The 15,198-nt window shown below is 41.9% G+C and overlaps 1 protein-coding gene across 5 annotated transcripts in view; it reads left to right on the plus strand.

Moving 5' to 3' along the window:
- LOC146789716 (tetratricopeptide repeat protein 21B-like) overlaps positions 1–15,198 on the plus strand; it is a 514,157-nt gene that overhangs the window by 92,051 nt on the left and 406,908 nt on the right. For 3 of the 5 annotated variants that reach the window (XR_014970145.1, XM_085632051.1, XM_085632050.1), the window contains exons 2-3: positions 3,195–3,293; positions 4,853–5,045. Coding sequence is in view for 2 of the 5 variants with exons in the window: in XM_085632051.1 (XP_085488177.1) it covers positions 3,237–3,293; positions 4,853–5,045 (250 nt within the window). In the remaining 3 variants the exon portion in view is untranslated. Of the gene's footprint in view, positions 1–3,194; positions 3,294–4,852; positions 5,046–15,198 lie in introns of those variants that run through there. The other 2 variants (XM_085632052.1, XM_085632053.1) reach the window with 2 other exon arrangements.

Raw genomic sequence — 15,198 nt, forward strand, 5'->3', positions numbered from 1 at the left:
AAAAGGTGCAACATATACGTTCATGCCTACAGCTCTGGACAGTACAACAAAATTGTGCATTGTTGCACAGTGTGTCCACTAAGCATTCTATAGGCAACAAGGTTTCCTCTCTCATGTAGGTTTTAATTTACTTGCATCTGCCTTATCCGCTCATCACTCATTGAGAGATGTAGTATCAGGACATGGAGACCTTGGTTGGATTCTGCAACGGATCAACTTGATGCCGGACCTCCTCAGTAAGGTAGGTAATTTTACAATATTGTAAATTGTATTTAAGTAGCGCTTACTAAACCGGACGAGGCATTGAAGCACTTTGCGGCAAGTAGCACGCAATTTCGGAACCCAACTTTAGATGTAAGTAGGCATTTTATCAGTAATTTATGCTTTCTTTTCCCCTGTAGAATTAGCTGCGGTGAGTTTAAGTTAGTGCCCTTACGATATGATGCATTTAGTCTAGTGTTTTTATTCGGGATAGATTAATGTGCTTAAGGGTGTTTTGAAAGGCAAAGTAACCCATTTGAGCTATTACCTGAATTGGGAGGGACCTTCTTTCAAAAAATACAATGAATATGAACTCCCTTTTTATGATCTGACCTGTAAACCCTAGGATTGGAGATACAGAAAATGCCACAGATTGTGCAGGAGGAGGATATCTGTTATCTCCTTCTGGGGCCAGAGCCCCAAGTGTATCCATCTTTAAAGAAGGTAGGGCATGAGCCATCTCCTAGCTATATTCTTCCCCAAAGTGTGCATTGAAATAGATGTTTGAGCTTCAACTTTTCGGGACCAATGATCTGAGCCACTCTCTTATTGTAAGGCATTTAGTTGGGTGTTTGTTCAACACTTTAAAATTTCACTTATTGGTCAATTTCTACCCACCAAATTGTAATTGCTACAAGCATTAGCGTTGCAGGAAACTAACGTGAGAACCAACATGGCTATTGTCCCACCATTTAGACCACTCTAACACAATGTATTTGCCTGGCCATACTGCAAAACAAATCCTAAACCGGTGAATATTTGTAACGCTGAGTTTGAGGTCCTCTTACCACACTGCTTGGATTCACCCTTAAAGTCACCAAATAATTGTCCCATTCCTGTAAGCCATGCGTTGCACCTTTAGAAAGCCTCCTGAAGCACCTACTGTGATTAAGAGCGACTACTGCTCTTTCCAGTATATAGCGGAGGGGCAGCCAATGAAGTTTCTCTATCAAAGATGTTTATCCTGCATACTATGAATCGTAGTTTCTATAAGGCATACCATTCATTTCCATCTGATCAGTACCTCAACAAAATTGCCCTTAAATGCCATTCTCTTTTGCCAGTGCATAGTGCACCATTATTTCATCCAAGTATAAAAGGGTTAAATAAACTAAATATTTAACAGTATTTTTTTAGTTCAGCAAAATAAAATACTTAATTGAATTTACTCAAATATATTGACGTTTATTATAATAAAGTAGGCAATGTTGTCTAGGGTTACTGATATGGTTAGCACAAGGGTAAGGGCATCATTGTTCAACCGTTTTTTGAAATAATTTGGGAGAAATAGTTAGGTTTTTGGGGTTATAATTAGATTTAGGATTATTTTTCAAAATCCGTTTATTAGGTTGATTGTTTTAATTAACTTTAAATAAATTAAACGTTAGTGATGCAAGCACTAGTTTTAGGATTAGAGTAACGTGTTACATATATATGTCCAGGTCATCCTTTCTTTCTGTCACACTTTCCAATGTTTTGTCAGTTGAACAACACCAGTCTTCTCCTTAATCTTGCTTTCCATCTCGCTTTTTAACCAGTTTCATTCCACATTACTACTTTTCTCATCTGTCCCCTTTCTTCTTTTCATCATGCTTCCCCTTCCTTCTCTCTGCTTCTAACTGATCTACATTCCTTCATTTCATCATGCCACTAACCGGGCCATTTCATGTTCTCTGGCCAATTTTCCGTTTTCCATATAGTTTATTCGCAGCACTTTGTCCTTCTCCTTTTAGCTGACCCTTCTCAAATACTTTGTCATCACCTTGTCCTCTTTAGATGCTTTATCTGTAGGAACCTCTACTATATTAGTCTCTTCACTCCGATCTTATCAGAGCCCTCACACAACCTCCCCTCAGTAGCATTGACCCTCATTTAATTCTGGCAAATATTTGCGCTGTTTGCTTTCCGTTCTGAAATTGTTGGCATTTCCCTGTGAAGTCCAAGACTCTAATCTATGTATCTCTGTGTTCCCGCTACCTTTTCTTCCTCATCTTACCATCTCATAAGCTCATTGTAGCTGGTTTCACCTCCTGTGGGCCCTTACCAGCTTACTAGCACCAGACCATCCTGATAGATCTTATTGTCTACTAATACTCTGTTCTCAAAGTGATACCCTGGTCTTTGTGACATCAAGCCTCTAAGTGATGGGGCTGGTACTCTGGACCTTGCCTGGTGGTTTACAGTATATTAACCAGTTATAGAATGCCCTGTATGGCGCCAAATGGACTAAATGTTCAGGAAACTGAACTTTGTTCTCTTGGATACTAAACGATCAACCAGGATTCCTGCTGCTGGCTTCTATGTGAGAAAACCTCTGGAAAGATGTCTGGTATGCAATTGATTAAACATCTGACCTCAGTATGCCTGATGTTAGTCACTATGCGTCCAAACCCACTTGAAGGCTGTCTGAGTGTTTGGTGGTAAAAGATGTGTTGCTGCTGTACTCGTTTTTGGGTCCTCGCCTGCATTGTAATACTTTGGTCTGATGCGTTGATCACTTGGGTCCTTTGGTACCTTCTTCTGTCCCCCCCCCCTTAACGAACATTTCTAAAGACCCTTGCACCCCAAAGAAGATCTCAAATCTGGGGCAATTTGTAAAGGAGGATGGATTTCATGTGTCCTTTCTGCAGGAAAGACACTATGGTCTTTGGCTCCAGGCAGCCTTTTCGGTCATGGTGTGCACACGCTTAACAGAGATAATGGCATGTTTGGATAGGGAGTGACTAAAATATTGACATTGGATTTGTACACGGCCTCATAAGGCGCAAAACTCCTGGGCTAGATGGTCGCCTTCAACAGGGTGGCATTCTCTATTGCAGCTTCATTGTGCAATTAACAATCTGAATTGTATTGGCTGGATGGACCAATCAAGAATTCCTAATAGGTACCAAGCTCTGCATTTCTCTAATTCATTGCATATTTTACTTTTATAGGCACTGGAGTATATCACAAACCTTATTAATGCTCTAGAAACCATGGAGCCTCGAAATCCAGAACTACAACTTGAAAAAATTAAAGTAGTCAGTAGACTGGTAAGTTTTTTAAATTATGCAGTTGTCTGATTTCATCTACATAGTTGTTTCTTGTGTCATTAACCTATAAAATATAGGTGGATTCAGAGATCAAATCAAATGTATTTATCCATCTTATAACTAATATGATACAGAAATGGCTTACATTTTTGAAAATATTCGATCGTGGTGTTTTGGACTGGTGAAGTAATGACTGGTTGGAAATTAACCCAGGTACTTTGCCGCCTGGGTATCTGGTACCTAAAATATTTTGATTGAGAAAACCTTATGCCTTCAGCTGCCAATGTATGGAATGGGATTCACTTGTTTATTTGTTTAAGAACAGTTTTGTATTAATTTTGTAACACATAATCAATTAGACTGTGGAGATATATTCTCGAACTCTGTGCTTAAGCTGGAAAGTACAAAATATATTGTCAAGGGTGCTATGTGCAGTCCCTTCTCCAATGACTCGGCAACCCTTATATGAAGATATTGTCAAGTTGTTGAGAGCCATGTTGCTGATGCTTCAGAAGACTGTGTGAGCTAAGCACTGAAGGATTTATGTACCAACCTCTATATTTGCGACATACCTACAATAAGGGGTGGATGCGGTGTAAGGGCAAGAGCTGCCGACTTTGGAACTGGGAAGCCAGGTCTGAGTCTTGGCATGGGCTCACCTTCCTGTGATTCTGGGCAAATCATTTAAACACCCTGTTCCAACCCAAAAAAATGAATGTGCCCTTGTGTAATGTAACTGATGCTCATGTGAGAAGCGATCCAATACCGTTGGGTGAGGTTGCGCTATATAAAAACCTAAATATATAAAAATAATGGGATTATCGGTGTAATCTTTCCGTAGCAAACCTTTGTATAACACATACATATTACTTTCAGACTTAAAAATCTTGTATTCACAGCTGCGGCTCATCATCGAGGGGATAGAAATATATTAACTGGGAAAAATGATAGGCAATTTAGAGTGTTTCCTTATGCTCTACTCGCAGGCCTTCTCACGCCTTATGGGCATATCCTTAATTAATCTGGAGTCTCTAGGCCTTGTTATCTTCCACAGTAGACATCTATAGTATTGAAACCTATGTTCTGTTGTGTGAATGTAATCTATAAAGTGCAAACTGCAACCATAAGGTGAGCAACCTAAAATATGATTTAGCCAGATGACTGTAGGGTTTGTGCAAGACCGCCCATTGGTTTTTATGCTCGTTTTGCGACACCAAATTGTACGTTTTGTGTCGCAAACATATTATTCTCCCTACTTGCAACAGTAGATTCGAAGTTGTTTGTTGTATAGGGGATAACCTCACATTTCAATTTTTCCCTGGTTTGTCAATGATTTGATTGCTGGTAGTTTTAAGATGCACATGCAGTTCTGAGCAAGTATATAAACGTCAGAGACTATGTGATGGCAGCACGTTCCTTAAGTTTCGTCCTAATTTATGGGAACATTCACAATGGCGGTGTTCTGTATACATTTCAGCCCTCTGAAATATACCTTTCCAAGGCTGGTGTATACATTACTGTACTTAGTAATTGAACCCTGTCCCTTTTGTTACTTCTAGTGTGGAAAAAATCAGCCTATCCTGCATCAGCTCTATGCTTTCACAGAAAGGGCGTTTAAAATGGCTCCGGAGGATGCGGCAATAGCAACGGAGCTAGCGTATCAGAAGACTCTTCAGGGGAAAGTGAAGGAAGCCTCGGTTTGGTATTCGACAGCCATGAAGCTAGATGGGAGCTGTGTAGCTGCACTCACAGGTACAATTTGAGTACAATTTAAGCTGGAAGAGTCAAATACATTGTAATAGATGTATCACAGTTGTGGATCCCCAGTAATTAAATGATCATGAATTAATGCTTGGGAGAGCAGAGTTGAAACACTGTGTACCGCCACATCTTTGTTAAAAAGTACCCTTATAAACATTACCCCCCAAAAAAACTATTTTTATCTACACAGCATCCGTAATCCAACATGATCCCTTCCAAATTTTCATAACTTAAATTTTAAAATGGGTTATTATTATCGGAGAAAGCGGCTCTGGTGTCTTTCTTTTCAGTTGTATTCTCCTTGACTGTTATGCATACTCCCCTCTCACTTCTAACTAATTGACCGTTTTCATACCTTTTTGACCATACTACTGAATGTCATCACTATGGACAGCATTACAGCTGTTCCTTCAGCACCCTGAATAGCAGCATTTTTCCAGTCAAACATCTTGAGTTTTGTCGGAGACCTTCTTGAGGTTGTTAATTTTAACCTTTAGAAGTGTGTATTACACTTAATATTGAGAGACCTGCCAAAGTTTAACTTACTTAAATTTGGATTTTTTCCTTTCACACACATTTTGTCTTTTGTAGTTTTCTTAGTTGGGAACCACTGGCTTCTCTGTTTTACTCTTGATGTATCCATGGTTTCAACATCTATCCAGCATGCAGTTTGCAAGATGAGCTGCATCTTAAAAGTTTTCAGTTCACAGCGTGGGAACTGTAACTTCAATGAAGAGATAGAATAAAAAAGAATTTTTTGTTTTTATCAATTAGCTACAGTTGTTTTTTTTGGCTTTGCGACTTTTTCCCTGCCATCTAGCTTACAAGAGAAGGAAGTCTGAGGCAATATATTTTTCTATAAGTTCATATCATGAGGCTTGAGGGTTATAGTGGACTTTGTTTCTCCTGCGAAAGAACCACCAGTTGCCCACGGCTCTCATAGCCATTTGTATTGTTAGATACACTTTGACTAGAAATGCCAATGGGCGGTTGGCCACATGGTTGACAGTTTTGCTGTACATACCTGTCAAAACTCTATGCAAAAAGAATTCTGTACACATAACACGGAGTCCTCTTGGTATGTATCATTTGCCCTTTGAGCCTCTTCATATTTCACTTTCCCCGCACCCAAACGTTTGAGCCTTGTATTTTAAACTTTTAATTCAATCACAGGGTCAGTTATAATTCCCTTTCCAGCCATCAGAGCAAATCTCTCTAGTGGGTAGCTGGCTTTTTGTGCCTTATGCGCTTGATTGGCAACAAATGCCACCCGAGTGATTATTAATGGAGTAGTACCCATCAATGACCTCATCTATTCCATCAACCTCCTGGAAGTCTGCACACCTTCTGCTCCAAGGCTTGATACCATTCAGAGTGTTTCTAGTCTTTGGGGGAAGTCATCATCAGATCTATTCTGTGGACAAGGCTTCTCCAATGATCAGCAGCCCTCCCGTACTTTCTCAAGAGACGTCTGTTAAGAACTTGAGGAATATGAATACTGATTTTTCAAAATAGGAGGATTTGTTTTAGCCCTCATTACTTTTGAGTCTGTTGATACCTTGCCATCTGATGGCGATAATAGGAAACTGTGCTATTCTGTAACTCCTGCAAATGTATGGGAGGCCCCAAATCCAGTTAACCACTACCATTCTCTGGCCTCTGGCATCAGAAATGGGGTCAAATAGATTTATTTTCAGGCTCCAATCATGTCAAAGAGGCAGGAGCACCCGGCCATGAACATGTATTTTGCTAACTATAATGTTCTTGTGGAAAGCTACAGTCATCACATGTGACCTTGATTTTTAGGCTTTTATTTTTGTTGTCTTCACTTCCCATAAATTAGCGGCCAGAAACAAGGCACGGACTTGCAAAAGCCCCAGCCAAAGAAGCAGATTATGTTCAATTGTAGTGCTGTCCACATCTTGGTTGAAGCGCTCACTCTTCAGGACACATTCTCGCATCTGTCTTGCACCTGAGACACTTCAACAGATCCTGCAATTTAAGTGACCTAGGCCAGACCTGTTCTTTGATTCCTATGATAATTTTCTCACTTAAAGCAAGACACAGAAATAAACAATACTAAGCGTATCACACAAATGGGTCACATACATTTGATAGTCCTTGTTCAAGCCTCACTCGCCAACATAAGTAGTCTGATGTTGACCTATATGTTGACTCCCTAGAGGCTCTAGGTAAACAGTTCCCACAGGGTATAATTATCTTTTAAATAAATACTCATTCTGGAGCCCTTCTGGTTGGGTTATGTGTATTTATTAAATCATCACCGCATCATATATTCTCTTCTTTATGATATTCAAATGTAATTTCTTGATGTTTATTTGTGCTGATGAACTACACCTTGATGAATGCATTTTGAAATTAAACTTTCATCATCAAGATCAAGTTTAATTTTATTCCTACTGATCTCAGTAACATAACATAGTTTGTAACTATTGTGCTTAGTTATTTATTTTACGAGGTAAGAGTCAAGGAGACCCTAGGAGTCAGAAGGGACCAAGGGTAGGTACATATTTATAAGGAACAGTGGTCCCATTCAGAAAGAGTAAGTAAAGTACCGCAATTAGTCCAATGAAAAATTGGGTTTATGTATAAAGTCAATGCAAAGAATATTGGTCAATATGAAACAAATTGTAAACGAAAAAATAATAAAACAGTGAGTGAGTTTTTTGTGGCGGGGTAAAAAGGAAATCAGCCGATTTCCGGAACCCAGGCAAGTGACTTAAAAGGTGACTTTTTTAGTGCAGGTAAATAAGCAGTAACAAAAAGTCAGTAAAACATCTCATACTCCAACATTTGAATAATAGGTAAAGAGAAGTTTAGAAATGGTTGTCGACGACGTTTCGATCCCTGTGGTAATAGTGGGATCTCTTCAGGACAGGTAGATGGCAGGATTGCCTGGGGAGAGCAGGGAAAGCGAGGGAAAGGGAAGAGTTTATCGTAAAACAATATGAGGGTAGGGAAGGTAAAAAGGGGTTGAAATAACGTGCTCAGTGAAGGATGCGAGGGGGAGGGGAAAAGAGATTAGTGGGTAAAGAGGATAAAAAGGATAAAACCATGGTCAAGGTAACTGTGGTAAAGGGAGAGCGGAGATGTAAAGAGTCTAAAGGCAAGGAGAGTTTAATAAGGAGGAAATGATAGAATAGTGCATCTCAGAAAGTGCCAACTAGGAGGGGGGAGTATCAAAACGGTGAATGGGGGAAAAAGGAAGTGGTGCGAGTGGCGAATGAGGGGACAGAGTAAGAAGAGACTTACAGATACGATAGTCAGAAACACCTAATTAAACAATTAACCATCCGGTGGAGGCCGAGGGATGTATTGACCAAACGGAGTCAGGGAGAATACCCGAGATGCGGGTACGACTGGCGGGTCTGCGGCCACGGGGATGGAGCCTCACTAGCAGTGTACCGAGGGGTCCTCGAATCCCGAAGAATGCGGGAGTCCAGAGGTAGGTTGCGTGAAGGTAGCGCGGTGTCCCTGCGGGGAAGGCAAGGGTGAAGTCAGCAAAGGGTCGAAGTTGGGGCCATCTGACATGTTGCAGCAAGCGCGGGGACTGGAGAAGCTTACTGGATAAAGGAAGTGGTGATCTGCGATGCGAGGTCTCCAAGGGTCGTTGTTAGTGGTGTGGAAGCTCGTAGAGTATGAGCGGGTCATAGGTCCCAAGCGAGGACGGAAGTGGAAATAGGCGCGCCCACCAATGGTAAGTGAAGGACACGAGTCACGGAGGGTGGTGGCGGCTGTGATGGAATGGTCAAAGTTCTAGGGGAGCCAGGAATGGTGCTGAGGGATGGGACAATGATAATCAAGGAAGGCAAGAAGGATAGCGGTGGAGAGGATCAGGGGGAAGTGGAGAGGGAATAAATGAGGAGAGCCAAGAGTGGTGCGTAATGCGGGGAGAGAGCTGGAAGGGGGTGTGCGAAGGATCAATGCAGGAGAGAATGGGTAAAGAATGCAATGGGAGCGGGTGGTGGGAAAAGGTAAACCGTGTGAGGCAGAGAAGGGGTGAAAATAAAATAAATAAAATAAAATGGTAACAATAATGAAGAGAGGAATTACTAGTCATCCTAAAGGAAGGAAGGGGGAAGGAAACCAAAATTGGCAGAGGGGAATGAGGGTCGGGTGCTAAGGGGATGGGAGGGCAAGGAGTTGAAGGGAACAGGCTCATTAGAAGGCATACAAAGAATAAAGGAACAAGTTAAAGCAGGTTGGACCAGTCCTCCAGACTGTTAAGTCCTGTGTGGAGGCTGTCAGTACAGATTATCCATTTGAGTTCCTCCTGGTTGAGAACAGCAGCAATGTTCATGTTTCTTGAAGATTGTACGATCACACTGATAACTTGCCATTTCATGTCGTCCTCAGTGTGATTCAGTTGTGTGAAATGTTCAACAAGAGGCGCATTAGCAGTTTTGCAACTAATCCGGCTTTTATGTTGGCAAATCCGAATTCTAATCTTCTGTGTTGTTTGTCCCACATAGATCAGGTTACATGGACAAGTTATGGCATATATAACATTATTGGTATTGCAATTGGAGAAATGACTCAGGGTGATGTTAATGTTAGCATGCACACGTTTTTTAGTGTCCGATGTGAGCCTACATACACTGCAACCCGCACATTTGAAATGGCCCACCAAGGGTGATAAATTGCAGAAGGTTCTGAGGGTGGAGTCCCTTTTGGTGTCAGGGAGTGTGGCCCTAACCAAGTGGTCTTTAATACTCTTGCTTTTTTTGAACGCAAATAGAGGGCGTTCTATTTTGAGATTGCCAGCATTTAATGTGGGCCAGTGTCTGTTGATAAATTTTTTCACTATGTTGGAAATCGGTGTAAACGTAGTGAGACACACAAGTTTGTCGTTATTTTTCTTTTCTTTGGGGGTAGGTAGAGTCTCCCTAGGGCAATACCAGGCTCTTTTCAGTGATCTCATCACTAATTTACGAGGGTAGCCCCTACTGGTCAATTTCTTTAGTAGCAGGTTAGCTTCAGAAAAATAGTCTTGCTTAAAGAAGCAATTGCGCCGTATGCGAAGAAACTGTGAATAAGGCAGTGAGTCACGAAGGGCTCTGGGGTGGTGGCTGCTGTATGACAATAGAGTGTTTTTTTCGGTGGGTTTACGGTAAAGAGTGGTATAGAAGCCCCCATTGAGAGCAATGATGGACAGATCCAAAAATGCTATCTGTTCTTTGGTGCTGTTGACAGTAAACTTTAGACCATTGCTGTGAAGATTGAGCCAGTTGTGGAATTGAGAGAGGTGGTCTGCAGTGCTGTTCCAGATGAGAAAAATGTCATCTATGTAGCGCTCAATATAAGACAACCCTACACAAAAGGGGGAGTGTGGGTAAAGAGGGTCCAAGGGATGTATTTAGAGACCACCTACAGTATAAATCCCCAATCAACAAGCATTATACCAAAAAATACTGTGGGTCTAAAAAATATAATCTGTGTGGATACCTGATATATTCAGAAAAGTGAAAACCATCTGGGGTGTACCCAAAGAGGTTGAGTTCCCATCACCCACAAAGGTGGCTATTCATCATTTGGGAGCTCTGAACTAAACCATAAAAACCAGCCACTTGGATAATAGTGGAGGTTGTATGGTAGTCCCAGTCGTGGGTGACCAAAAGTAGGGTGATGGTTTGCAGTGCCAAGAATATAAAAGGAAAAAGTGCTATTAAAAATGGCTACCAAGACACAAACAATTTTATTCTGGTGCTATCTTGATGCCACTTTAAAAACAGTGCGTGGACAGTGTAACAAATGACTGTCAGAGTGGTGGTCTACATGTTTCGGCTATCGGACTATGAAGTCCAAGCTCTCATCAGGACCTTTCGCTACTGCAAAAACGTGAACAAAGGAAACTTATGTGAATTAGTAGTTGGGATGAAATCCCAATACGACCTTTTATGTTAGTCCGTTTCCCTGGAATTTTTAGGAGGGGAAATCAGAAACCTAGTTATAATGGAAGAGAAAAGTCAATCATTTCTAAAAATTATCAATATCCAACACAGAAAACGCTAGATACAGTGTACTAACAGTCATGAGCACAATACAAATGTGAGTATTGTAAACACAAAATGGTAGAAGCATCAAGTAAATTTCAACAGAATTTTTTGTTGGTTAAGTACTCACCCGTCAATATTCGGGTATGTACCTCGCCTCGCCTGGCATCCGCTCAGGACAGGAGGCACCGCTCTATAAGGAAGAGAGCATCAATGCATACAAAAATTACAAAAATTAGCCCCATGGTAGTTAATCCCATCGTGTTATAGTGGGGGAAAGGGGGGGAGAAAAACTTTCACAATGTGTCGTTTGTGAGTGCAATTACGAAATAAGGCAGAATCAAACAGTCTAGTAAGGGGAAAGCGAACGCTGAAGGCACTGAACGCTTATATCTTTAAAAGTGCGCTGTAGCGCTGGCACACATTAATAATATGCTTACATATTTATAAGTGCGCTGTAACGCTGCGCATGATGAGAAGCCGGCCAATAAATAAGCACAAGTCTCAGTGACTAGGGCAGTAAAGAAAGTATAAACTACGGCTGAGACAACAAGAACATAGCAGTGTGTCATCGTATGCTGAGAGACTCATGACCCATCTGTAAATCCTGTGTAAGGTATACCGCACTATTACAAGTGCCACTTTCAAAAGAAACCTGGAAGAGACAAACAAAACCAACAAAGAGCACAAAGATTCGATCTTAATGACCAAAATCGACAAATTTAAGAAGGACCTAGCGCGCTTCTCCTTCGAGAAGGTATACCCCTACACCAGTGAACAGTACGTTCCATCTGAGTACAACAAGAAAGGTAGACGGTACGGGTCAAACTACTCTTCGTCTGGGTCAGATACCTATTCCACTGACTCAGACTCTGAGAGCAACGCACAACCACCGAGGAGAGGTAGAGGACAATATCGGCCTAATTTCAGACAAAACATGCCACACCCTTACCAACAAGGAACACCGTGGTGGCCGCCTGCTCCGTGGGGCTACCAACCCCCGTTTTCCCAACCTCCACCTCCTTTTCCAACTCAGGCTCCATTCTTTGGCCAACCGCCTTTTTTAGGATCAGGCCGCGGACGAAATCGAGGAAGAAGGAGAGGGTTCTCACAGGTACATTGGCAAACGGAGGAACCACAACAACCGAATACCCGGAGCAAGAAGGGACAACCCCAACCAGGGACAAGCACGAACATAACGAATTAGTGGTTAATCTCAGCACTAAAGTTCTGACATCCGATGAACAGCGAGTCCTCAATAAAGGTTTGGGGTTCGTACCCACTAATGAGGGAGACCCATTCCAGCTTCGCTGCGAATTGGCCCGATTCTTCAGGAAGATACGTCTGCATTTCTTTTTTAAGGACAAAGAACTTACGTCTTCTGCAGATGATTCCCCTGACAGGGATACAGGCCTCAAAACTGCCTTGACTTTTAACCCTCCAGCCCATCTTGTTCCAGATCGGGTAAAAGTATTCGAACAAGCAGTGATCCAAGACATCACCACCTATAATGCCAGAGGAAACAAGGCCTATCACAATCTTTCAAAGAGGGATAAACAAGCACTAATGGCACTTGCAAAGGATGATTCCATCACGATAAAACCAGCCGACAAAGGCGGAGCAATTGTCATTTTAGACACAGAGACATACCGGACTGAATGCCTGAGACAACTCGGAAATCTCGCAGCGTACAAACCGCTCTCTGAGGATCCGACTTCCAGATTGACGAGAGAGATTAAAACCCTCGTTGAAGATGCACTTGCTGCCGGCTGGATCACAGAACAAGAATCCAATTTCCTTACTACCAAATACCCGGTCATGCCATACTTTTATGTCTTACCTAAGATCCATAAAGAACAAAGACCACCTCCTGGGCGACCGATAATATCAGGTATAGGCTCTCTGTTAGAACCTCTTTCCACTTTTGTGGATTTCTTTTTGCAGCCACTTGTCAAGGAGATGCCGAGCTATCTGCAAGATACTAAGGACGTCCTTCGTCTGCTCCCCGACATCATCTTTGACACAGAATCAGACATATTGGTGAGCTTTGATGTGGAATCCTTATATACCTCTATTCCACAAATAGAGACCCTTTCAGCCATAGAGAGTCTTCTGGAGATGAGAACCCCTGACACCATCACACCAATTCACTTCATCATGGAATGCGCCAGGTTGGCTATGATGGAAAAAATTTTCAGGTTCGAGGAGACAATTTATCTGCAGGTCTCAGGAACATCCATGGGCAGCATTTTCGCGCCGAGCTTAGCCAATCTGTATGTCCATCTTTTTGAACAGCACAATGTACTAAGTGAGTCAAATCCATTCAGAGAGCAGATAAAGATATGGAGAAGGTACATTGATGACATTCTGGTAGTGTGGCATGGATCTGTTACCTCTCTTTTGGATTTCCATGTATGGCTTAATGAACAAAACGATTTCTTACGCTTCACAGCAACTTATGACAAAACCCGACTGCCTTTCCTAGACATCGTGATTAGCCCGGACCAAGGCAGACTGGGGAGTGAGCTATACAGAAAACCTTCCTCAAAGAACTCTCTTTTGAGCTTTCAAAGTCACCATCCAAGATCACTCCGGGAAAACCTACCCATAGGACAGTTCCTGCGTGTTCGCAGGAATTGTTCTGATCTAATTACTTTCAATCGTCATGCAAAAGAGCTATCTAGTCAGCTTCAAGATAGACAATACCCCAAGAACTTGGTCAGACGCGCTTGGAAAAGAGCCACCAACAACCATCGAGGGGCACTTTTAGAGCCTCCAGTACCAAAACCACCACTGTCGAGAATGACCTGCGTCAATACATTCAGCACATGGTCTAACCATGTACAAAAAACGATCAGGAGACACTGGCGGATTCTAAATGTAGGGAATGAGGCGCTACCACCACCCCTCTTCTCTTTCAAAAGAGGTACTAACCTTAGAGACAACTTAGTTCACACGAGACCACGGGAAAAATCTACCAACATCACTAACACCCTGTGGAACCTGCCACCGGTACAGGGGCATTTCCCATGTGGCCAGTGCTCTGTCTGTCCTCAAACTCAGGCAACTAAAACCATTGATATCGGTACCAACTCACCTTGGATTCTAAGAAAACACACAAATTGTAACACCGACAAGGTGATCTATCTCATAACCTGCCCTTGTTCATTGCGATATGTGGGTATGACCACACGAAAGATCAAAACTCGCATTAATGAACATAAGAGTACTATCAGACGGAATAAACAAGCCACCAAACTTACCAACCACTTTCTGTCTTTGGCTCATAAACCGGAGGACTTGAGATGGGTGGTCTTAGAGCAACCCTTCATCCCCACTCATGTTACAGACATCAGCAGATTTTTGTTCTTGAAAGAACAAAAATGGGTGTTCAAACTCAAAAGCGATCTGTTTGGCTTGAACGACGATATCCCATGGTCATCTCTCTAATCTATAATTCAGAGAAAGACTCACATATTATGCAGCCTTTAGATTTTCATTATTTTTGTACATTAGATATCGCTCTTAACATTTGTACTGTCTAGTACGGGGACTAAACCAATGGCCACCACTCTGGGCTCTATGTATACTATATGTGGCATCACTCTCCACTGAGTTTATGGTTCTACTACCCTACTTTGATTAACACCTGTTCCTAGATGAGCACAACCACTAATGGCTTTATTGGACTACACAATCGCACATCCTAAATCCAGATTGTGCCATTCCATATTCAAATTTAGGTTATGTGGCCCTCCGGTTCATTGGAATTTCGTATTCCTATAAATATGTTAAACCGCATGTATAAACCCATAAGGTGAAATTCTAACAGCACATAATTTTCCTATATGCAGAGCATGCCTTTTACACGCTTCGCGCTTCATAGTACACCTTGAATACATCATTTTGGCAGACATTCCATTACGTCGCCGCTATCAGCTCTGTATAAATTCTAAAAGTTAAACACTTAAAACATGTAGTTATTTGTTTGCAGAGCACCCTTTTACACGCCTCGCGCTTCAAAGTATAGCTTGAATGCACCACTCCGGCAGACATTCCAACATGTCGCCGTCATTTGGATAAGAACTACGCCACACAACTACATTTCCCAAGTTCCCTACGGACGAGTA

This window comes from Triturus cristatus, chromosome 10 (genome assembly GCF_964204655.1).
Source record: "Triturus cristatus chromosome 10, aTriCri1.1, whole genome shotgun sequence".
NCBI lineage: Eukaryota > Metazoa > Chordata > Amphibia > Caudata > Salamandridae > Triturus > Triturus cristatus.